Source organism: Macrobrachium rosenbergii, chromosome 7 (genome assembly GCF_040412425.1).
Source record: "Macrobrachium rosenbergii isolate ZJJX-2024 chromosome 7, ASM4041242v1, whole genome shotgun sequence".
Taxonomy (NCBI): domain Eukaryota; kingdom Metazoa; phylum Arthropoda; class Malacostraca; order Decapoda; family Palaemonidae; genus Macrobrachium; species Macrobrachium rosenbergii.
In genome coordinates, this window is record NC_089747.1 from 27,023,436 (window position 1) to 27,049,821 (window position 26,386).

A 26,386-nucleotide genomic window follows, 5' to 3' on the forward strand; every position below is an offset into this window, starting at 1 on the left:
TGACAACTGGCATCAATGATGGTGTCGAGTCTCTGGTGATATCATCAAAGCCTTCTCCAACAGCTGCCTAAACTGCTATTACCAGTGGCCAAATGTTGGTTGTTCAGGAGAGGCCTTTGTAATCGTCCACTCTCTGGCCACAACTTCTTCCAGCAGGCATTAAGGGTCCCTTCTTCATCTCCCTTCAGATGATTGTGGATGACGGACAGATGTGGCAATCGGTGTCCAGCTGATGGGCTTCAGCATAAATTCACTGTCACCATCCATTGCCTGAACAAGGTGGCCAAACGGATGTTCTGGGTGCTACTGAGTGCTTTGTTATTTGACATGGATCAGGCCCAGATACTGGAGGAAAGAAGTGGTGTTGAGCAAAGGCAGCCACTTGGGCTCCTCCAGAGCTTCACAGGGGAACACTGTGGCTTCAGAGAGGCTGGTTCCATTTTGCAGGAGATCATCCCTCCAAGGGCGGCAGAAGAATGCCGTTTTTAGGGGCAGACTTTAAAACACCATACCACTTAATCTGGGCTTAGGACATCTCCAAACCTGAGATGATTTTGCCTCCACCTTTGGTTTGTGTCACAGCCTGGGATTTATCACGAAAAATAACCATTTTCAAAATCTATCTCTCCTGGATACTTAATATTAAGACCTGAGATTACTGCCATATATAGACCTGATGTATACCTCCTCCCAAATTTAGAGTTTTTTTATAATGTAATTTTTGCTAGATATGAATTTTTTAGTTTGGGTAAAAAAAACTCCAAAAATCATGCAAACAATCATATAAAAAATTTATGATAAAAAAATTTTAAACTGGGCTTCATTTATTGTTCTAGAACGCTCTTACTGAGAGAAATACTGGCAAATTCAAAGTTTTTCTTTGTATTTTTGTATAAAGACAATGTTAATAAATCATGACAATTGTGAATGTTATAATCATTTTTGGGTATTAATAAACCAAAAACTATGTTATTTATCATAATTTAATCATAAACTCAAGATCCATTTGAGCTAAAAATCTTGCTTCTTTAGGCTCTAGTGGGTCCCCTGCTTTTTCTTTCTGCAGAGAGATGAGAGACTCTTCTTCCATGTCTTCATAGCTCCCAACCTACTCACTGTGGCCAGGTTTTATTTTAACTTGTTGTTTCAAAACCAAGGAAATAAATTGCACTATATAATGTTTTGTACATGTGAACTACCAAACTATTTTAAACAAATCTCTGCGAATCTTTTTCTACTAATGAGAAAAAGCGAGTTCATTATCTTCACAAACAATAATCTTCGCTATTGTTGCTACTTAGTTTAAAGCAATGATCGTTGTTAAACAACATTGTATTAGTGCCAAAGCACCAGCAGTGAATGTTCACCAAAAACAGTTGAAGGTCAGGCGTATTCTGGCAAAACCAAGCAGCCGACCCTCCCCTCCGCAATAGTACTCCACTCTCTCTTTCACTAATTCCACTAATATTATCGGTTCTTGAACTTTTCGTGGAACTAATCTTCTTCTCTTGTAGGGATAAAAGATGTTTTACTTGTCTTTTCCTCTTTTAGCATGATGAATTTTTGCCAAAAGAAAGAAAAACAGACGTAAATTGATCCAGAATGACAGAGGTGAAAAAAGGACGTACACCCTTATGACGCTTCTGATCACACTGAGGAAGGTAGCTGCTGTGACTCTGTTATGATGCTTTTGTAGAAATGCCATTGCTCACAATTTGTTTGATATAAAAATGTAATAATTATAAAAATGTACGATAACAGAAGACATACTACATTTTTTTGTAGGGATCGATGTTTTTGGCTCACTGAGTTACTTTACTAAATACCCTGTAACTACGAAACTAAAAGGAATTTTGGCAAAATATTTCGTAGGCACATTCTCCATTGCCATACAAAGCTCATATATTTTTTTAACAGGATTTTGATTTTCGGCCCTATACCTCCATATATTGTAAAGGCCGGCCCCTCAAGCAAATGCCTCGGCTTGGACTTCAAGGTGCTGTTGCTTATGGATAGAGTTGGTGGTCACCCCTAGCTTGATCACGAGGGAGTCCAAGTCGAGTTTTCCTGCCAACACCACCTCTCCTCCAGCCTATGGACCAGGGCGTGATCCATGCCTTCAAATACTCTACAACCGAACTTTATTTTACACCCTTTCAGGCAATGGATGATGACATTATACGCTGAAGGGGTATTTTTGTAAATTCACGTTTGCACGACCTGTCCATCATCCACAAATCATTGAAGGAGATGAAGAAGGATACCCTTAATGCCTGCTGGAAGAAGCTGTGGCCAGAGAGTGTTCACGATTAATGGTGCTTCTCTCCTGAACAAATCCAACATTTGTCCATTGGTAATGCAGTCGAATTTTGGCGAGGCAGCTTGCTGGAAGGCTTAATGATGATATCACTGCAGAAGAAGTTGGCAAGACTCAACTGATGCCCACCTGACTGTCTGCCAGCAAGGAAGAAGACATTAAGTCAGGTACTTTTTTATCTTTTATTAGAAAAATACATTATGTAATTCAGTTTTACAGTTACAGTATTCCAATAGTATATACTATATTTTCATGTATAAGACGACCTTTAGATAAAAACGAGGTAAAAATTGTGACAAATTTTCATGTATTTATCTCATATCTATAGTATAAGATGACTGCTAAATTCCAAAACCATCTGTGTATAGGCAGCTTTGCAACATCAGGTATCTTATGAAATATTGGTTATGTAAAGATGATGTTATTACAAATGCTGTATATAATTAGCGCCTAAAATCACCAATTTCCACTTTTTGAAGACCTAACTAATTAATTTTAAGGAGCTCACTATACATAAATATAAAATTAGTGTATGTAATATTCAAATGGTAGTATCATATTATAAAATACAAACATTACAAATATGCATCTTTCCATGGATCTTTTAACAAGTTATGCTTTTCTTTACTGCATCCAGTAATATGTACTGCCTGTTTTTCTTTATTGCTAATTGTATTATAAAATACAAACATAGTGATCATGCGCTCATTTGCGTTGTTTAGGTTTTTCATGAATGTGATAACAATACCTTCTGGGAGTTTTTGTTAACATCAATTCACTTCCGTTTAAAGATAACCATAGGAAGGTTTCATCCCATTTGCCATACACATTAAAACAATCAGTAAAAAATGTGTTCTTTTCATGCCCAGTAGTTTTGATGAAAATACCTTTCTCTCCAATATTATTTATGTTCGAGTTTGATTTCATATCTAAGTTTGGGGAGTTTCCATCCATGTTGCTTCAGTGATAATTTATAGTTATTAACGCTCCAACATTGTTTTCTCAGCTCTAGCTACAATTTGCAGCTTAAATTTAGCAGTTGTTTTCTTTGTGATCTTTTCTCCAAAGAGAGAATAAGGGTATAATGTAAAATATATATCAGTCCTTTCTACTTAATGTAATTGTTTACTATCGTACTTTTTATGCTTGAAATGCAAGCAAAACAGCTGTTGTTTTCCAATCCAGTTGTTCATAGCCATGGCCTAGACTTTGTTCATAGCAAAACAGTTGTTTCTGCATTTGGTTGTTTATGCCTGTACTCATTTACTCAACGTTATAACTTCACTAATGATACTTTTATTATTCGCTTACTTTTTTAACCTATTTAACTAGAAGATGGGATAGAGAGGACTAAAAAGGTTAGTCCATAGTGATGTGGTCTGTCAACAAAGTTTCTCACATGATACATGATAAAATCATTTTTATGGGTGAAAATTTTGGGGTTTTATAAACATACCAGATCGTGCGTTAACGATTTTTATACTCTGTAAGAAAATAAAGTAAGTTCTATATCATGTTTTTGATGGTCACCTACAAGTTTAACATTGTTTGTTTACATTTCATTGCCATTCTTACTCAACCCCTAGATCGACAATATGATAAACTATGATAATTATCGCATAATTATCATTCTTTGACAGAATTGTTCTAAACAGTTACAAACAGCCTGAATTTGTAATGAAAATGAATGTTATCCTAAATGTTATTACTACCATAATTACACTATTTTACTGAAACGATAAATCTTGCTGAATTTTTATTTTTACTAAAACTTTTAAAATTTAGGCTACACTTTGTCAGCTGGCAATATTTTAGATAAAAGTTGATTTCATTGATATGGGAGTATTCCTCGAATAGGCTATTTACTATGATGATATGCAATAATATTCAGGCAGTCCCCGTTTACTGTTCTTAGGTCAGCACAATGTTCCGAGGTTACTTCCCATTTCAAATATATTCATCAGAAATTATTTCCCGGTTTATGACGCACTTTGTTGTGGTTTATGACCACGATCCGACGGAAGAAATATGGCTCCAAAATGGCAGAATAAAAGGATTTTGACAAAGGAAAAATCTATTTCTGGGGAGAGACCTGTGTCACCCGGTGAAATAACCTTTCAGCACTTATTTTCTAGGTAAAGCTATTGCTAAATATACCAGAGAAAAGCTAAAAAGCTAAGCCAGAGTTACTACCCTCAAAAAAGTAGCCATGGTATGGAGTCGTGTATGAGAAAGGGTGAGTTGTCACAATCACAGGCCTCCGCCCTGTAAACCTTCCCAATGTCAAAAGTCCCTCCCGAGTGAGGTGCCGTCACAAACCCCACCACTCGCCCTGTAAACAAGCACCTCACCCCATCTCCACATTAGCACCCCCACTGGAATGGTATTTTACCAGGGGAAGAAAGAAACATGGGGGTCACCGGGTGACACAGGTCTTCCCCAGAAATAGATTTTTCCTTTGTCAAAATCCTTTTTCTGGGTTTCCCGACCTGTGTCAAATGTGAAATAATAACAGAGAAATCAAAATACCATCCTGAAACAAAAGGAGACTTGTAGAGGAACTAAAACTAAATGTCTACAAGAGTTTTAAATCCTAGTAGCAATAAAACTTAAGACATAATAATGATATCATAATAATACTTAGTTTTAATATAACAAAACATGAATACAAAATCACAATTGAATAAGAGTACATAAAGGTGCAAACTTAAGTACAATCAAGACACTTAAAACTAAGGTAAAAAGGTGTCCCACAAGACAATATATGTAAATGGTTAAAGTAAACAATTAAACAGGACAAAAAGATATGACATGGTCAGGAGAAAGGCTGTAAGCATGCCTGACCTGGAGATGACCTAGGGAATAAATGAGGCAGGTAGGAGGAGAAAGTGACTGAGTACAGAAAGAATCAAACTGGGGGATCTATGTTTCCTGCAGCTACTGTAGAGAATTTTAGAGCCTCTAGTGATTTAAGATAGTGGCGTTTAAAAACTGCTGGTGATTTCCAACCCCGTATTTTTTAAGATCATCAAAATTCTTATAATGAAAATAGTTAGTAGAGGTGGCCACTGCCCCAATGTCATGCACTTTGGGACTGAATCTGGGTTTGCTTGTTTAATGAAATATAGGATCTGTTGCCTAATGGCTTTCAAAGAGATGGTTCCTCCATCCCCTTACAAATAGAGGCCCGAATTATGTGAGGTCCTGTCTAAATAAGCTTTCAGGGTAAAGACTGGGCATAAAGACAGGTCCTGTGGAAGGGGATGATCTTCCAAGGAGACCACCTATCTTGAGGATCTTCATTTTTAGCTAGGAAACTTGAGGGTGAGGAGCTAGCAACACTTCAACTGATGGAAGGAAATCAAGATGATTGGGTTCTCTAGACAAGGCAGCCAGTTCAGAAATTCTAGCACCTGAAGCTAAACTAATCAAAAATAACGTCTTCCTTAACAATAAATTAGTGAAAGAACAATTCATTATCTATTTCTGAAGCTAATTTAAGGACATCATTTAAGAACCAGGAAACCGATTGTGGACGAGTTACTGGTCTAAACGAGCACAGGCTTTAGGATAGACAAAAAATAAGAGTCTGTTAAGTTAATCTTAAACCCATGTAAAAATATCCTTTTCTTAAAGCTGATTTTGCTGTAGTAATGGTACTTGAGGCCAGACCTTTCTCAAATAATGACCTAAAAATGAAATAGCTAAATTAGTGGTCATTATAGTAGCTTCAGATTCTTTTAAGAAGAATGCCAATTTCTTAACTGCTGAGTCATATTGTCTAAGAGTGGATTCCCTTTATCTGATTCTAGGAACAAAGTGTTAATAGGATCAATATTAGCATCTTTTGAGCAGCAAACTTCATGAAATCCATAAAGCTAGGGCATTCTGAATTCTTGAGGAAGCTGACACAGTCTGAGTTTGTACTATTTGCGTCAACTTGGGTTGGGAATTTGCAAACACGGAGTTTCAGTTCTAGAAGAAGTGGAAACCAGTTGCTCTTTGGCCAGTTTGGAGCTACTAGTGCTACTTGGCCCTTGAATGTCCTGAGCTTGTGAAGGACTTTCAGTCAACAGGTTTATTGGGGGAAGAGGTAGATCCTTTCCACTTGTTCCAATCTGTGGACATTGCACCTGTGGAGTGAGCTAGAGGGTCCAGGTTGGGAGCAACATAACAAGGTAGTTTGTGGTTGCATTCTGTTGCAAAAAGGTCTACCTGGAGACCTGGAACTTGATTGCAAATCCACTTGAAAGAAGTTTTGTCCAGGGACCATTCCGACTCCAGCGGAGTTGTCCTGGATAGTGAATCTGCAATGACATTCGGACCCCTGCAAGATGGGTAGCTGACAGATGCCACTGGTGTTTGTTTGCCAGAGAGAATATTGCTATCATAACTTGGTTGATCCGACTTGACTTGGAACCTCCCCTGTTCAAACAGTGCACTACTACTGCGCTGTCCAGAACCAATCTTATATGAATCTGTTTGTTGGGCGCAGTTTCTTCAGGGTTAGAAAGACTGCCATGGCTTCCAGAACATTGATATGAAACTGGCGGAACATAGTAGACCAAGTCCCTGCACCTTCTTGTGTGTTGGGAATATCCTCCCACCCGCTTAGGGAAGCATCCAGTGTGAATCACTAGAGATGGCGGAGGAAACTGAAGGGGCACTGACTTCGATAAACTCTGACGTCGTACCAAGGCCGGAGTCTTTTCCAGAATCGGTGGAATCAGAGATACTTTGTCTCTGAATCTGACATTGGCTCAACTCCATACCCTGTTTATATCTTTCAGTTTGGATTTCAAAAGAAGATCCGTTACTGAAGCAAACTGAGAAGAACCCAAGACTCTTTCTTGGAGTACGACGGGAAATAACTTTCTTGTTCTTGAGAAACTGTCTGGTTTTTCGCTATTTTTTATCCGTTTGGCTGGGCGGAAGAGATAGTCTGTGTGTGTCACAGGTCCCATTGGATTCCTAACCATTGAAATCGACTCTCCGGCACTAGGCGGATTTCTCCTGTTTATCTGAAAGCCCAGTGATTCTAGAAAGCCGATTACTATGGTTGTTGCTTTTTCCGGCATTCCTCGACGTTGGGCCTTAAACGATCCCATCGTCTAGGTATGCGGCGTAATGATCCCCTGAGACCGGAGTTGTTGAACTACCGTATCCGCCAGTTTGGTGAAGATTCTGGGAGCTATATTGAGACCGAATGGCATGACCCTGAATGAGTATGCTTGGTTTCTAGTCTGAACCCCAGATAAGGAGAGAACCTTCTCGCAAATCGGGACGTGATAATAGGCGTCTGAAAGATCTATAGAGGTGGTTTAAAAAAACCACGGGAAGTAGGGTCCGAACCTGCAGATTGTAAGTAATTTCAAACTTGTCGCATTGAATGTAGGAATTTAGACGAGACAAGTCTAGAATTACTCGCTGACTGAACCTTTTTTTAGAACACTGAACAGTCTGCCCTGAAATTTCAGATGTCTCGCTTTATTGCTCTCTTTATTAATAGATCTTTCACAAAGTCCTTCAGAGCCTTGGAGGTGATTGATGGAACCTGACTTTGTGGGGAGGACTTCTGTCAACTCCACCCCAATCCCTTGGAGACTATGCTCTGGGCCCAGGGGCTGAAGTTCCACTGGTCCCGAAAATGGTATAACCTCCCGCCTACCTGAGATATCTCACTGTGTGGGAGAGGGCCTGCCTCCTCTGGATCCTCTGCCTCCTCTTCCTTTGGAGGAGGAGCGGGATGATCCTCTACCACAAGTACCCTCTAGCTCTCGTTCCTTTGCATTTTGGATCGACCAAATGCCCCTGGCTTTCATAAGAAGCGTTATAAGCTGGGGAGGAGACGTAAGAAGGGGCAGCGAGAGGTTGATGGGCTGGTTGGACCAGCACATACTGAGGTTGAGGTTGAGGTTGGGAGGTTGAGGATGACCAGGGGCGGGGACCTGGACAGCCTGCAATACAGTCTGAGTCGGGAGCCGCTTAAACTTATGAACTTCTTCCTGGCTTAGGATGAGTTCCGCGGGCTCCAACTGCTTCCTCTGGAGGACAAACCCCAACGAGCAGAGACTCTGCTGGCCCTAGTTGCCTCTGCTGGAAACTGCATCAACCTCTTCCTGGGGAATAGGTTAGCTCCCAGATGGAGCTCTTATGAGCCTGTTAGGCTCATGACGGATGGAAGCTGCCGAAAAGATGTGCTTCCGGCAGTTCAATCGGGCCTTAACGATTCATACAGGTCCTGTTGAAAACTCCCAAGAGAGATTTCGTCATTACCTGGAAAAGTGGTCTCGCATACAACTGACGTTGCTCTCTGCCAAAGTCAGAGAGTTTAAGGACCTACTAAGCCTGTCCTTAGACTCGTTCGCCTCCTTCAGGAGCGACTGGGGATTCTAGGGAGTTGCTCACTGAAGAGGTTAGAGGTGCAGTCAGGTCCAGCCGGGTAACCGTAAAGGTATCCGGAGTTGCTGCCCAACTGGGAATCTCCGGGCAAGACTAGAGAGGTGGGATCTATCTCCCGGAGATGAGGAACTGGTTTACCTTCCACACAAGCTTGCTGGTGAGGAGGCCACTTTAGAGGTGCACGGAGTGGGGAGAGCTCTCCCAGAGAGAACATAGTGAATGCACCTTTGCCGGAGTGAGCTTAGTATTCTCCGCCTGCCACTCCGACAAGGTCCACAGTAGGGCTGACTGGGCCTGGTCCCTCGGGAAGATGACAGTTTCCTTTGGGACCTTATCGGACCTAATCCATTCCTCCTCAGTGAGCCTGGCATAACCTGCATAAGGTGATTTCAGGTTGGGAGGAAGAAATCCAGTTCCTCTGACCTGCGAGTGCCTGGCTCCTCAATAGTGAGGGTACCCTCATGCTGGGGGCAAAGAGGGTCAGGCGCCAGGGGCTTCCTTTATCGAAAGGGGGCAGGCTGGAAGTGTGTCTGGGACGGAGAAGGGTTTGCTGGCTCCGCCACTCATGAACCCGGAGATCAGAGTCCTCTGTGACTTGACCTCCTCTGACAAGGAGAGCACTGAAGCGTTAGATGAAGATAGCTGATTTGAGAGCCATGACAGCTTGTCGCCAACCTTTTTTGTCAAACTGCTTCATAAGAAGCTCTGCGAACACTTCCCGATCAAAGGAAGGAGGTGGGGAGCCTCCTTACTATGTTTGGATCGTGCTCCCTTCCCAGAAGTAGAGGCCTTGCTCGTGAGACGGCACGGGGCCAGCGGGCCGTGACATCTTTGAGGGAACCTTGGAGCGGACTTTCTGGGATTTTTAAGGTCTTTTCTTACCTAGTTTTGACCTTAGGGACGTGTAGACCTTGCACCGTCCATAAGGCAAGAGGATTTCACAAAATCCTCGGAAGGAAGAAGCAGTAGAAGAGGAGAACTGAAAAGAAGGTCACCTGCCTCACTTACCCCCTTTACCTGTCTGTGAGTCCAAGTCAACATTCTTAGGTTCCCAGATTGAGGTTAACATAATTGTCTTCCGTGACAATACCGCATGCAGCGACTTCTTCTTGGGAGGGCTGCGCTATCTCCCGGATCCCAGCGATCAAGGGGCGGCTATCTCGTCCTCGCAACCGGCGAGATCCAGGCGCCGGGAAGAGAACGCGTCCCTGGGAGGATGTAGGGCTTCCCTGCCCGGCGTTCCTCGACGCTCCTCCCGTCTACCCAGGTCTTAAGGGTCGACAAGGGGAGTCCCGAGAGCTGCGGTCAATCTGAAAGGGGGGAGAAAGACAGGTGACTGAGCCTCCTAAAGGGAGAATATGTTACAATTATCCATAAAAGAATAAACTGAGGTTAAACGTGAATCGGAAGTGGAAAACTAACTTACCGACTCATCTAGAACCTGCTCATAGAGAGCGTAGCACACTTCAAACCGCCTGGGTGCCAAACAGTCAGGTCCCCACGTGGACTGCGCAACCGAGTGGGACCTGCAAAACTTCATGCCCGCTGGCCTGGTTCAGCACATGATACCCCTGCTCCTGACAATGCACCATCTGTAAGTTGATCGATAAATGAGTATGCTAATAAGACTGCCGGAGCAGTGTCTTGGTATAATAGTTATCCAAGTAGGTCCCGCCGGAGTTAACCGGGGAATAAGGGGGGCTACTGGAACGATCATGATTAACTACCTAGAGGGACCGCCGGAGTTACTCCGGAGCGACGGGAAAGGTCCCAAAAGGACAGTTAATTACAAAATAATATTAAATAATAAAATAAAATATATATATATATAGAAAACCATATCCAGACAGGTCCCAGAGCAAACCGGGGAGGTTAAAGGCCTACTGAACATGCAAGAAACCTAAAGGACCGCCGGAGTTAATCTGGAGATGTCCCAAAAGGTATGTATAAATATAATAGAATAAATAATATATATATATATATAAAATGAATAAATACATTTAACGACTAGGAAAGATCAACTATAAGGTGGATATTTCCGCTGGAGCAGGGGAGTCCTGTACTTCAATAAAATGACGGCGGAGGGGGTGTAGTGAGCACCGTCCGACCAAACACCATACCCACCGAGTGGAAGGCGACAAGGACATCCCACCACCTAGCAGAGAAAACACCAAGATAGTTAGCTGGCGGAGAGTAGATACTGGGATATAGTACTTGAAAAGGATAATATAAGTGTCATAACGTGTGAACGACGAGGAAGACAGTCAGGTGGAAACCCCAACTGGAACGTGAACACCATTCTCCCCACCCGAGGTATGTTCAAGAACGGATCGGTTGGGAAAAATGCGCCCACTGACACAAGGAGGAGGGGAGGTTGATATAGGCCATGAGTGCAGGAACCAGGGTAGCGACCAGGGGTGGGTAGGCACACTCGGGCGCATGAGATCCAAACTTCCTCCCTGCGATCGACAAACATGTACGAACGATACTGAGAGAGAGGAAGACAGGGAACACTCAAGGCCAAAGCAAAGAAAGGGATGGGAAACAGGGGTGTGGTAGCACCCCGGTCCTCGACTGTGGTCTCGAGGTGTGACCGGATAAGGTCAGGACCAAAGCGAGAGAACAGATCAATCAATGCAGAGGAAGGGATATAGGGCTATGGCGAAAGGGAAGGATCAAACTCTAGGCCTTGTAAGTTAACATATAATATGAAAGCGAACCAAGGTGGGAGAGTGGGGGTGGTTAGGAAAGAGGATGTGGTAGGAGAGGGTATAAACATGAAAATGGAGAATAACCGAGATGTGGCTTCGGAAGGAGGTAGGCTACATAGGGACCCTCGATATCCCAGCTTAACCTTTTTTTAGGACTGTAGAGTCTAAATGGAAAGGCCTAAAATAGGGAGAGGAGAATTTCAAGCCCAACTCACTAACCAACGCCATAAAAGGGAACTCCAACTATGGACCCTCCTACACACTAACCTTCTCTCCTAGCAAGGAAGAGACCGCCAAGCCACAACCTAGGCTAGCCTAACACAGCCAGAGGCTGAGGAAGGAAACCCAGGGGAAGTATCTACTCCACTAGCTTACAGTTAACTTAACCTAGGCAAAATAATAATGATCTAAGTAATCATAAGAGCATATGTAGAAGGGAAGACCAAGCCCAACGCGATATGAGCGCGGAGGGAAAATGGCCGACCTCCCAGATAAAAAATACAGGATAATATCCGTAAATATCAAAGACATCCATGCGCTAGGCTTAAAATAAGCAAGATGAGCATAAATGTACCATCTCAAACAAAGTATCCAAGCACTGGAGGAAGTGAAGGTCCAAATTATAACACGTATAACAAGGGATAAAAGGATAGGCCCGAGGGGAAAACTCAAGCCTAAACGAAATAACTAAAACTTCCCCAGAGAAGGATGACAATAATATAAAACCCAATTGAATATATATATATATAATAAACAAAAGGGTACAAAAAGAGAAAGGAAGGAAGAACCCTAATCCTCTCTTGAAGGTCACATGGCGTCGGGAGAAGGGGATGAGACTGGTAATTAAATCCCCCTAATTATTAAATTAGAGGGAAATAAAGCACCTCAACCACCTAAAATAAAATACAGAGATGGTACTCAACTTAGGTGAAGAATCCAAGGAGGATGCCGTTGCTTAAACAATCAAAACAAGCGCCAAAGACGACACAACAATAGCGGACGTGCTAAATGTGGAATGTGGGTGACGCCGGAGTTGTTTACAGTCCGAAAGTGGTGCGGGTTTGTAACGGCACCTCACTGAGGGACTTTTGACATTGGGAAGGTTTACAGGCGGAGGCCTGTGATTGTGACAATCTCACCACCTTTCTCATACACGACTCCATACCATGGAGCTATACCGATAGTAACCCGGCTTAGCTTTTAGCTTTTCTCTGGTATATTTAGCAATAGCTTTACCTAGAAATAAGTGCTGAAAGGTTATTTCACCGGCTGACACAGGTCGGGAAACCCAGAAATCAAAATTCAGAGGTTTTTTTTTTTATGAAAAACTCAATAAAAATGCAGTTTACATTGTTTTCAATACACCCAAAGCATTAAAAGTGAGGTTTTCTTTGGATTTTTGATGATTTTCGACAATTTTTTGATTTACAACGATTTTTGGTTTTCGACACGGCATAGGTATGGAACCCCCGTCGTAAACCGGGGACTGCCTGTATTATCAGTTTATTTCATAATGTTAATCTTTTCACGTATGTCAGTGGTTATCACACAAGGCTGAGGGTAGCCTACCGATAAACATCACTCAGAATTCAAGATTAGATTTTTAGAATGGTAGTAAAAGATGACCTCCAATTTTTAGGGGTGAATTTTATGATTTAAAGGTCGTCTTATACGCGGAAATATATGGTACATTATTTTACAATGATAATTTTTCTTTATACAAGGATCTCTTACTTTTATAAACAGAACTTTACATATTTAACCCTCTAACACCGAGCCTCTATTTACAAAAACGTCTCCCGTGTGCCGGCGGCGTTCAGGAGTTAGCACCGAAGCGGAAAAAATTTTTTCAAAAAAATCACAGCACGCTTAGTTTTAAGATTAAGAGTTCATTTTTGGCTCCTTTTTTGTCATTGCCTGAAGTTTAGTATGCAACCATCAGAAATGAAAAAATATCATTATCATATATAAATATTGAAATATATGACAGCGAAAAAAAATTTTCATATATAATTTTACACAAATCGTGCTGTGAGCAAAACGGTTAAAGCTAACGGGTTATTTTTTTTCTTTGTATTGTACACTAAATTTCATGATTTTGGTATATAACAAATTGTAAAACGATCAAAGCAACACAGAGAAAATATTATCACAAATGATGCATGAATTAATTAATACGGACGTAAAAAATGTTTTTCAAAAATTCACCATAAATCGAAATATTGTGCTAGAGACTTCCTGTTTGTTGAAAAATGAAGCTAATTGAATGAATATTATTAGACTGTAAGTGTTTTAGCTTACAATTGCAGTTTTTAGACCATTTTCGAGTTAAAGTTGACCGAAAGTCAAATTTTTCTATTTATCGTGATTTATATGAAAATATTTCAAAACTGTTAAAAAGCTACAACCATGAGTTATTTTCTGTTGTATTCTACATGAAATTGCAAACATTTTCATATAAAAACTTTATGTAACGACTAATATAAAACGGTGCAAACATTACGACAACGTGACTTCTCCAATTTCTGAGATGTTCGCAGAGTTACCGTGCGGACATAAGGAAAATATTTTTTCAAAAATTCACCATAAATCGAAATATTGTGCTAGAGACTTCAGTTTATTGCAAAATTAAGGTAAATGATTGAATATTACTAGAATGTAAGAGTTTTAGCTTACAATTGCGTTTTTAGCCATTTACCGTCAAATAAAGGATGACCAAAGGTTGAAGTTTTTTGTAGTCGACGATGGGGTACTGACTTGCACCCAACAGACAATTTTAGTTGACGTATGATACGTCCAGTCGGCGTTTAAGGGTTAAGTAGTTAACAGAAAAGTTTTCATCAATATATAGTGTATCTATTCCACGTTCAGGGGACGAAGTGGAGGAGGATGAGGTCCTGTCTGGAAGTTCTGTCCAAACTTTTGAGGATGCTCCATGAGGTGGGGGATAAATTTTTATCCCTTGAAACTCATATGGAATGCACCTCAAACTTTAAGAATATCAGTAAAATACATTTTACTGATATTTTTTTGTATTTACAATAATATTAATATTTGAAAATTAGTAAATAATTTTTTTATCATAATAAATGTGTTTAGTCAGAAATATAACATGAAAATAGGCAGTTGTAAGCATTTTTAGAGGGGTTTCCAATACATTGCAGATTTTCGATATTCGCAGATGGTTGTGGCAACCACAATGAATACGGACGGGGGAGCCTTCCATTGCACTATCCTAAAACACGTACAGTACGGTAAATACCATTTTAAAATCATCTTACAACATAGGAAAATATCAGTACATGTAAAATGTACACCCAGTGCATTATAGTATGTACAGAACAATGTGCAAATTTACGTTAGGCAAAAGAAAACGTGCGCCTGAGTAATAGGGGATACTTAAAGAGTAACAGTTGTAGGTGGGTAAAGTTCCTCATTAGATGGGTGGGTATCGTTCTCAGCTAGCACTCTGCTGGTCCCACGTTCGATTCTCTGACCGGCTAATGAAGAATTAGAGGAATTTATTTCTGGTGATAGAAATTCATTTCTCGTTATAATGTGGTTCGGATTCCACATTAAGCGCTAAGGTCCCTTTGCTAGGTAACCAGTTGGTTCTTAGCCACATATAATAAATATAATCCTTCTCGGCAGCCCTAGGAGAGCTGGTAATCAGCTCAGTGGTCTGGTTAAACTAAGGTAGTTGTAAGATGACTTTGAAATGATATTGGGGTGTTCTGGGATGCTAGTTTGAGGTATATTTTTGTTTGAACTATCAAGTTGGGTGATGAACTGTTAAAAAAGGATTTTGACAAAGGAAAAATCTATTTCTGGGGGGAGACCTGTGTCACCCAGTGAAATAACCATTCAGCACTTATTTCTAGGTAAATCCATTGCTAAATATACCAGAGAAAAAAGCTAAATGCAAAGCTGGAGTTACTACCCCCAGTGCGAGCTCCATAAAATGGAGTCATGTATATGAAAGGGTGAGATTGTCACAATCACAGGCCTCCGCCCTGTAGACATTCCCAATGTCAAAATCCCCCCCAGAGCGAGGTGCCGATACAACGCCCGCACCAGCTCGCGGACTATCAACAAACCAGCGCCACCTGCATTCCATGTTAGCACCCCACCTAAGAATGGTATTTTAACTAGGGGAAAGGAAGAACAGAGGTGGGTCACCCGGGTGACACAGTCTCCCCCAGAAATAGATTTTCCTTTGTCAAAATCCTTTTTCTTTAAGTAACCTGTGTCACCCGGTGAAATAATAACAGAGAATCAAAATACCATCGTGAAAAGAAATAAAACTATAATTCCAAAAGATTTTTAATTATCCAAGTTGAAAATTATATATAAAGACATAAACTATAATAAGGTGGGGAACTATGTCCCATAAGACAAGAGAACATTAGAACATGAAAAACGTGACTTAAATACTAATAACAGGGGACAAATACAAAATGCAACATGGTCAGGAGACAGGCTGTGAAGTATGCCTGACCCGGAGGTGATGGTAAAGGGAATAAATGAGGCAGGTAGGTGGAGGAGGAAAAGTGACCGAGGTTAAAGAGATATAAAAGTGAATTAAATAGAGGGGAGGAACAATGCCTCCTGCCGCCACTATGGTGAATTTCAGAGCTTCTAAGGATTTCAAATAGTGGCGTTTGAAAACCAGGAGATTTCCACCCTGTATATTTTTTAAGATCCTCAAAATTCATATGATGAAAATAATTAGTGGAGGTGGCCACCGCCTGAATGTCATGGACCTTGGAACTGATTCTGGGTTTGCTTGTTTAATAAAATATAAGATCTGTTGTCTGATGGCCTTCATAGAAATAGTTCCTCCACCTTCTCTCACAAACAGAGGCCCTGAAGTTATTTGAGAGGTCCTGTCTAAATAAGCCTTTAAAGTAAAGACCGGACATAGTGATAGGTCTTGTGGGAGAGAACGACCTTCCAGGGAGACCATCTATCTTGAGGATCTTCATTCTTAGCTAGAAACTTAAGATGAGGGGCTAGCAACACTTCACCTGATGGAAGGAAATCAATATGATTGGGCTCTCTAGACAGGGCAGACAGTTCAGAAATTCTAGCACCTGAAGCTAAACTAATTAAGAATAAGGTCTTCCTCAGTAAACTTAAGAATGAACAATTCTGATTATCAGTTTCTGATGCTAATTTAAGGACGTCATTTAAGAACCAGGAAATCGTGTGTGGGCGGGTTACTGGCCTCAAACGAGCACATGCTCTGGGGATTGAGGAAAAATAAGAATCCGTTAAATTAATATTAAATCCATGTAAAAATATCTTTTTAAAGCTGATTTGGCTGTAGTAATGGTACTAGAGGCAAGACCTTTTCAAATAATGACCTAAAAAAATGAGATTGCTAGGTTCGTGGTCATTATAGTTAAGCTTCAGATTCTTTTAAGAAGAGTGCTAATTTCTTAACTGCTGAGTCATATTGTCTGAGAGTGGATTCCCTTTTGTCTGATTCTAGGAACAAAGTGTTAATAGGGTCAATATTAGCATCTTTCTGAGCTGCAAACTTCATGAAATCCATAAAGCCAGGGCATTCTGAACTCTTGAGGAAGCTGACACAGTCTGAGTTTGTACTATTTGTCAGTTTTGGATTGGGGATCTGTATGCACCAAAGCTTCAGCTCTAGAAGAAACCAGTTGCTCTTGACCAGTTGGGAGCTACCAGAGCCACCTGACCTTTGAATGTCCTGAGCTTGTGAAGGACTTTCATCAACAGGTTTACTAGAGGGAACAGATAGATCCTCCGCCACTTGTTCCAATCTATCGACATTGCATCTGTGGAGTGAGCCAGAGGGTCTAGGTTGGGAGCCACATAACAGGGAAGTTTGTGGTTGCATTCTGTTGCAAAGAGATCTACCTGAGACCTGGGACCTGACTGCAAATCCATTCGAATGATGTTTTGTCCAAGGACCATTCCGACTCCAGCGGAGTTGTCCTGGATAGGTAATCTGCAATGACATTCCGAACTCCTGCCAGATGAGTAGCAGACAGATGCCACTGGTGTTTGTTTGCTAAGGAGAATATTGCTATCATAACCTGGTTGATCCGGCTCGACTTGGAACCTCCCTGTTTATACAATGCACCACCACTGCGCTGTCCAAGACCAGTCTGATATGGATCAGACTGTTTGGACGCAGCTTCTTCAAGGTTAGAAAGACTGCCATTGCTTCCAGAACATTGATATGGAACTGGCGGAACATAGTGGACCATGTCCCTGAACTTTCTTGTGTTGAGAGTATCCTCCCCACCGCTTAGAGAAGCATCGGTTGAATCACTAATGCCGGAGGGGAAATTGGAGTGGTACTGACTTTGATAAGCTCTTGACTGTTGTCCAAGGCCGGAGTCTCTTTTTCAAAATTGGCGAATTAGAGACACCTGTCTCTGAACCTGATGTTGGCCTGCTCCGCCATACTGTGTTTATATCCTTCAGTTTGGTTTTCAGAAGCAGATCCGTTACTGAAGCAAACTGAAGAGAGCCTAAGACTCTTTCTTGGGTACGGCAGGAAGCTTTCTTGTTCTTGAGGAACTGTCTGGTTCCTTTGGCTATTTCTCCGTTTGGCTGGCGGAAGAGATAGTTTGTGTGAACGTAGGTCCCACTGGATCCCTAACCATTGAAAGCGACTCTCCCGGAATAGGCGGATTTCTCCCTGTTTATTTGGAAGCCTAGAGATTCCAGAAAACCGATTACTATGGCTGTTGCTTTCCGGCATTCGCTGGCGTTGGGTGCCCAAATGATCCAATCGCCCAGGTATGCGGCAACATGATCCCTTGAGACCGTAGTTGCTGAACTACCGTATCTGCCAGTTTGGTGAAAATTCTGGGGGTTATATTGAGACCGAATGGCATGACTCTGAACGAGTATGCTTGCTTTCCCAGTCTGAACCCCAGATAAGGAGAGAACCTTCTCGCAATCGGGACGTGATAATAAGGCGTCTGAAAGATCTATAGAGGTGGTACGGCTCACGGGGCAGTAGGGTCGAACCTGCGAGGATTGTAAGCACTGAAATTTGTCGCATTGAATGTAAGAATTTAGACGGGACATGTCTAGAATTACTCTTTGTTGACTGGAACCTTTCTTTGGAACACTGAACAGTCTGCCTTGAAACTTCAAATGTCTCGCTTTTTTATTGCCCTCTTTTGTAATAGATCCTTCACGAAGTCCTGGAGGCTTTGGACGGTGATTGATGAAACCTGACTAGGGGAGGACCTCTGCTCCAACTCCACCCCAGGCCTTTGGAGACTATGCTCTGGGCCCATGGACTGAAACTCCATTGGTCCCGAATGATACAACCTCCCACCTACCTGAGAGATCTCACTGGGCGGGAGATGGTCTGCCTCCTCTGGAACCTCTGCCTCCTCTTCCTCGGGAGGAGGCGAGGTGCTGCCCTACCTCTAAAGTATCCCCTGGCCCTGGTTCCCTTGCATTTGGATTGAACGAAATGCCCTGGCTTTCATATGAAGCATTGAAGCCGGGGAAGAGACATAAGGGGGCAGCGAGGGACTGATGAGCTGGATTGAACCAGCACGCACTGAGGCTGAGGTTGGGCATGGGAGGTTGAAGGCTGACCGGCTGGAGGGACCTGGACAGCCTGCAAGACAGTCTGAGTTGGGAGCCTTTTAAACTTCTAAACCTCTTCCCGGTTTGGGATGAGGTCCGCGGACTCAGTTAGTTTCCGCTTATGGAAGGCCCCAACGAGCGGAGACTTTGATTGGCCCCTGGTTGCTTCGGCTAGGACTGTCTACCTCTTCTTGGGGAAGAGATTAGCCCCCAGATGGAGCTCTTCATAAGCCTGTTAGGCTCATGACGGATAGAAGCTGCCGAAAAGATGTGCTTCCAGCAGTTCATCCGGGGCCGTGATGAAATCGTGAAGGTCTGCTGGAAAACTTGCCAAGAGAGATTTTGTCAGGACCTGAAATAGAGAGTCTTCGCTATAGACATACCACCGTTGCCTCCGCCAGAGTCAGAGAATTTAAGGATCTGCTAAGCCTGTCCTTAGTGTCGGCTTCAGCCTTCAGGAGCGAATCCGGGATCTTGGAGTTGCTCGCTGAAAAGGTTAGAGCGCCCAGTCCGGGTCGAGCCTAGTTACTGTGAAGGTGGCCGGAGCTCCTCCCAGAACTCAGAATCTCCGGGAAGACTAGAGAGGTGGGATCTGTCTCCCGAAGATGAGGAAGGGGTTTGCCCTCCATGCCTGCCTGACTTGTGAGCAAGGCCACCTTTGTAGTGCAAGGGGTGGAGAGCCTCCCCCAAAGAGAACATTGTGAACGTACCCTTGGCCGGGTAAGTTTAGTGTTCTCTGCTTGCCACTCCGTCAGTGGAGTAGAGAGGATTGAGCCTGGTCCCTCGGAAGATGACAGTCTCCTTGGGGACCTTGTCGGACCTTATCCATGCCTCCTCCGTGAAGTCTGGCGTACTTGGGTAAGGAGGCTCCAGACCAGGTGGAAGAACTCTCCTCCAACCTGCGGGTGCCTAGACCTTCAATGGTAAGGTGTCTTCATGCTGGGGAGCATAAAGGGTTAGGCGCCAGGATTCCCTTATCAAAGGGAGGAAGGCTGGAGGTGTCCGGGACAGAAAAGGATCCGGCGCTCTGTGCCGCATGAACCCCTGAGATCAAGTTCTCTTGGGACTTAATCTGCTGTGACAGGGAAAGAATGGAAGCGTTGGAGGATGACAGCTGAGATGAGAGTTGTGACAGCTGGCTCTTCCACTCTCCTGTCGAGCTTCTGCATAAGAAGTTCGGCAAAAGCTTTCTGCACCAAAGGAAGGAGGGGGACCTCCTTACTCTGTTTCGCTCTTGATCCTTCCCAGAGGTAGAGGCCTTGCTCGTGGACGGCACGGGACTAGGGCCGTGGCGTCTTCGAGGAACCCTGGAGTGGACTTTCTGGGGTTTTCAGGTCTTTTTCTTTATTGATTTTACCTTTAGGGACGGTAGACCTTGCACCTGTCCATAAGGCAAGAGGATTTCACAAATCCCTGAAAGAGGAAGCAGAAGAAGAAGGAGAGCTGAACAAGTAATCACTCTGCCTCACTTACCCCCTTACCTGCTTGGAGATCCAGGTCCACGTTCATGGCTCCAAATTCAGGTTCAATGCCACAACATCTTCCGTAACCTCTCCGCAAATGGCCGCTTCCTCCTGGGAGGGTTGGTCATCTCGGATCCCAGCGATCAAAGGGGCGGCCACTTCGTCCGAAAACTGACGCTGAGATCCAGGCGCCGGGAAGAGAACCCTGCAGATTTCCTTGAAAGGACATGGGCTTCCCGCCCAGCGTTCCTCCCGGCCGCTGACCCAGGTCTTGAGGGTCAAGAGCCGAAGAGTCTCGGGAGCTGCGGTCAACCTGAAAGAAGGAGAATGTCACTAACGAAATCTCCAACTGTCAAAGATATCTTCAATAGCCACAAGAGACGTAACTCAAAGGGAACTATGAACCGGAACTGAAAAATTCGAGCTTACCGACTCATCCAGAACCGCTCATAGAGAGCGTGTACACCTCACAACCATCGGGGTGCCAGACGACTAGATCCTCCACGTGGACGGCGCACCCGGGAGTGGGACTCTACAGACCTCATGCCCACTCGCCTGTTGGAGGACCGCCACCCCTGCTCCTGACAACACACACCACCTGTAAGTGGATGGGTACATGAGTATGCTAATAAGGCACGCCGGTAGTAGCATCTTAGGATAATAAAGATTGACTGGGCATGCAAAATGACGGTCAGACCCGCCGGAAAATTCCGGCGATGATGAGGTCCATCTAAACATACATGACAAATAAAAATTAAAATAAAATGGGGGGGACCGCTAAAAGGTCAACCTTAATCCGAGAAACAAGAGGTCCCGCCAATAACATCGTCAATAAATAAAGTAAATACAGTGAATGGTTAACTTAAGATTAAATTGGTTATGACCAAAAATTTCGCTTGGTGCCGGGGAGTCACATTACGCCGATACAGTGACGGGCGGAGGTGTGGTGAGCACCGACCGACCACAACATACCCACCGGAGTGGTATTAAGAAAGGAGAGTAACGAAAGCCCGACTACCTAGCGGAAAACACATAAATAAACTAGTCTAGAAAGATAGATACCTGGTAAGATGTTCAAAGTTCTAAATGAATAGAACAGAGGATAAACACTAGCTACATGTGAAAATGAGACAGAAGACAGTCAGGCGGAAAACTCTAATTGGCTATCAATATTTTCCATGCGAGGCGGGCTACAAGAACGACACCCTGGCTGGGGAAAAACATTCACACTGACGCTAGGAAGGGAGGACAGGCCAATGGAGGGGGACCAGTGGAGGGCGGCCAGGAGTGAGAGAGCACCCCCGGACGCCATGGAGGCCCACCTTCTTCTCCCGAGGGTGAACATGTATGAATGACTAACACGGAAGAAGAAGAGAGGACAGGGACCTCAAGGCCAAAGAGCGCAAAGAATGGTAAACAAGGTATGGTGGCCAGGAGTGGGGAGGCACCCCAGACACCAGACAAGTTCTCAGGGTGCTGATCGGTTAAGATTGGAAGCCCTGGGTAGAGAACAAGGAGAACCAATCAATGCAAAGGGAAAGGGTAAGGAATGTTAGGCTATTAACGGAAAGGATCAGGGGCTAAGAGCTCTCAAGTCTTGATAAGTTAACAAAATATGCAGAAGGGACCAAGGGAAAGGAGGTGGGAGAGGGGAATCCATGAAGCTGGAATGCTGCCCAGGCTGCGGCTCGGACAAGGGTAGGCTACGAAAGAGAGACCCTCGCTATTTCAGCTTAACCTTACTAGGACTCGGGAGCCCAACAGAAAGGCCAAAACAGGGAGAGGGAGGTCAACATGGCCTGACACCTCCATCCAGGCAACAAACATCAGGAAGGCGCCAGAACATGAGGCCCTCCTACACCTAACCTTCCTCCCAAGGAAGAGAACCGATTAAGCTAATAGCCTAACTCCCTAGGCTAACCTAACATAAGCCGACCAGCAGCCAGGAGGCTAGCCCAGGAGGGAAAACACGGTATCTAACAGACTAACCTAAAAGTTAACCAAATCACAAAAAAAAAAATATAAATAATATCAAATTATAAATGACACATGTAGAAAGGTGAAGCAAAACCCAACGCGATATGAGCGCGGATGGGAAATAATGCCGACCTTCACTAAAAATAACAATGAACAAAATCCAAAAAATATCTAAATCATCCCGTTAAGCTAGGCATAAAATGAAACTAATAGGCATAACAGTACCATCTCAAATAAAATACCCAAGAACTGGAGGAGGTGAAGGTCCCTAAATAAAATCAAATAAGACTGATTAAAAACGGATAGGCCTGAGGGGAAACCATAGCCTAAGCGAATAGGACCTGCACCTCCCAGGAAGGGTAGCAAAACTATAAATAATTAAACCAAATATGAATTATGTAGGATAAATAAAAACATAAGAGCATAAATAAATGGAAGGGAGCCAAGCCCCAGCAAAAAACCCCACCGAGACTGAAGGTCACATGAGGCCGGGAGGAAGCGGACAAGACGGCGACATTATATCAACCCAATTATAAAATTAGAGGAAATAAGGAGCCTCAACTGCCTAAAAATAAAATAAAGAGATGGTACTCAACTTAGGGATGATAAATCCTGGACGGAAGCCATACTTCCCAGAAAAAAGGCACAAAATAAGGCGCACCAACCAAAAAGCAACAAAAAGGATGCGTGCTAAAAATGGAATGAAGGTGGTGCTGGTTTGTTGATATAGTCCGCGGCTGTGCGGGGGTTTGTATCGCACCTCACTCTGGGGACTTTTGACATTGGGAATGTCTACAGGGCGGAGGCCTGTGATTGTGACAATCTCACCCTTTCTCATACACGACTCCATTTTATGGAGCTCGCACTGGGGTAGTAACTCCAGCTTTGCATTTAGCTTTTCTCTGGTATATTTAGCAATAGATTTACCTAGAAATAAGTGCTGAATGGTTATTTCACCGGCTGACACAGGTCGGATAACCCAGAAATATACATTTTGCAGCCCTCTAGCCTCAGTAGTTTTTAAGATCTGAGGGCGGACAGAAAAAAGTGCAGATGGACAGACAAAGCTGACATAACAGTTTTCTTTTACAGAAAACTAAAAATGCTTCCCTGCACTGAAATTTTGTATACACATTCCTCTTATATCAGGTATAAACATATTATGATAATTTGTTAAACACTACACTATTACGAGTTTAAACAAATTTATCATTACAAAAGACTAGTAGAATATTCTTTAAAAATGTGCTATGAAATGAGGAGAAGAAATGATTAAAGTACACTTACAAACATGAAAAGTTTGAAGAATTTTATTTTATGTTGACTATACAGTACATGATGCGGGCTATGCTGCCATCAGTTGCAGTGCATTTATTTATTCCATATTTACAGTAACTGTTTATTTTCCAACTAAGCTGCACAAACTTTAAGTATAAGCAAAAAATTATTTTGAAAAATATGGCAATCTTTGCAAATTTGCCAGCCACACTACAAACAGCAGACAATTGTTGTAAAGCCAGTGTAGGAGCTTACTACTTGGGTAAAGTTACTTGAACGAAAGTAGTGACTGGTACTTCATATTTGTAATTGACCAACATTAATAGACTGGGTCTAGTACACAGAAAAATATAATTGCTCTGAGACCAATGAGGCAAATACAGTTGTTACTGTATTATGAGTAGGATTAACTTATATAACAATTTTCAAAGTAAGTAGTACAAATATTATGAAGTATGTACTGTAGTCTGATAAAATCACTAAGTTCAATTTAAATGTAGGAGGCTGAAAGAAGGAAGAAAAATCTGAAGTTGGACAGTAAAAGCAGATATAAAGAAAGGGCATGGAAGAAAATTTTGAAGGAATAAGAAGTTTTCATGAGCTGAAGCAGTTATCATCATCATGGCTGTTTTTATACAGGGTTGGGCAAATCAAATGCCTGAGTTTGATCTATTAGGAAAAGTAAGCAATAACTTACAGGGCATTTGTTGTTTATTTGAATCAGTACAATGCTGTTTGTGTGATCACTTTTGAAGATGGCATCAGGAAGATAGTGGCCATCTGGCGAATGACTGCTGAAGCGATAAATGATTTTTGGCTGCTCTTGGCACATCTCAAGGGGTGCAGCAATTTCTCTCCGGTTCGCATCTTCAATTCTTCCCAAATTTTGGCCGACTTATAACAATTTCCTACAATATCCCCACATTTATAGGAAATTGCTGCAATCACCCCTTGAGATTTGCGAGAGCAAATAATCTGTAATGTTTACAGACATCGTGTCAACTGAATGTCGATCGCCACAGATGGCCACCATCTCTGATGCCATCTTCAAAAATGATCACATAAACGGCATTGTATCACTGATTCAAATAAACAACAACAATTCTGTAAGTATTGTTTTACTTTCCCTAATAGCCTATCAAAACTCGGGCATTTGATTTGCCCCACCCTGTAGTAAAACTTCATAAGAGATTTTTAATCCCTGAAATATATGAGTAAATGGGGAAGAGAGGAGGGAGGAGAGTACCATACTGTGGTTGAAGGGTAGGTCTTCAAAGAGGTGTATGATTTCTTTTACATTTGGGATAAACTGAACTAGGTGCTAACAGGGCAGCAAGAAAAAGATTAGCAAGGATGAAGTACAGAGAGACTGCCTGAATCTGAGTTTTCTTAATACATTACTCTTGTCTCATTTACTACCTTAATTCTCATCTGGTCAATGTCCTGATCTATGATCTTTTCCCATGATTTGCTCAGTGTTCCCAAAGGTGTTTGTTCTGCTATTTTCAATTCTACTAGAATACTTTTCTAACCAATTCTTACACATTCCTTCTTTTCCTATCCTATATCAATCTTTGAGATCTTACTTTCTAGCCACTGGATGACACATCTCTCTATATAACTTCATTAGCAATGAATATCTTATAACTGAACTCAGAACATCAGTCATTAGAATTCCATGGTCAAATTTTCCAAAACTCTAATGGGATGCTTTTATTTGCCAGTAGTTAAGCAATCTCTATGGACTTAATCTATGCTACTCCTTTCCTTACTATTCTGTTATTACCTAATTCATAATTCAGTTTATCCCAAATGTGAATGAAACCATTTAACTCTTCTAAGACCTACAATTCATCCACAATATGGTGCTCTCCTCCTTCCTCTCTTCCCCATTTACTCTTCTTGTATATTTCAGGAATTAAAAATCTCTTATTCCATATAGATTTTGCAAGCCTGAGCACCTTTTGAGAAACAACTTGATTTATAGTTATCCCTAAATTCCCATCGGGACCATTTGCTTGGTTTTGCTGAAATCAACCTTCCTCTTCATTATGAACTTCCATCTTTTAAACATTTCTACATCATATTCCTCAGATTCTGCTGTTAACACTAGTTACCTACATATAGCAGTTTCATTAACCTCCCTTCCTTGTGGCAAAACAAATAATTCCAATCTCAGCAAGATATTTCATACCCTCATCTAAATACCCTGTAATACTAAACCTTTTATTTTCGTTTCCGTTTCCAGTTCCAGTAATTCATTACATCTTATATCTTTTATACCGATAGGGTTCCTTTAGACAATAATGCTTTTAACAGAACAGAACTCACCTGTTGCATTATTTCGATGTCCAGAATATCTGTGGACTGCATCAGCAGCATCTGTACGGGACGTGTCAAAGAGGTAGATGTCATCATCGTTGTATGAAGCCAGCACGGCATCTCCATTGCAGCTGTACACTGCACAAGTCACAGTAGGCGTTGGTGATGCTTCATACTGTAAGAACCATAAGTACATTGTTTTCATATTGCAGAATGAACTGTTTTCTTTTAAGATGAAATTATAATAGTGATTTTTAAGATGAAATCAATTTTTGGTACTTACCCTCTATCAGAAGCAAGGATAATATATGAAAGGGATGAAT

The 26,386-nt window shown here is 42.3% G+C and overlaps 1 protein-coding gene across 10 annotated transcripts in view; it reads right to left on the reverse strand.

The window, feature by feature from the left end:
• The window catches only part of LOC136840249 (DDB1- and CUL4-associated factor 8-like), a 444,913-nt gene that overhangs the window by 262,478 nt on the left and 156,049 nt on the right, over positions 1–26,386 (reverse strand). For all 10 annotated transcript variants that reach the window (XR_010853567.1, XM_067106872.1, XM_067106869.1 and 7 more), the window contains one exon: positions 26,073–26,238. Coding sequence is in view for 9 of the 10 variants with exons in the window: in XM_067106872.1 (XP_066962973.1) it covers positions 26,073–26,238 (166 nt within the window). In the remaining variant the exon portion in view is untranslated. The remainder of the gene's footprint in view (positions 1–26,072; positions 26,239–26,386) is intronic.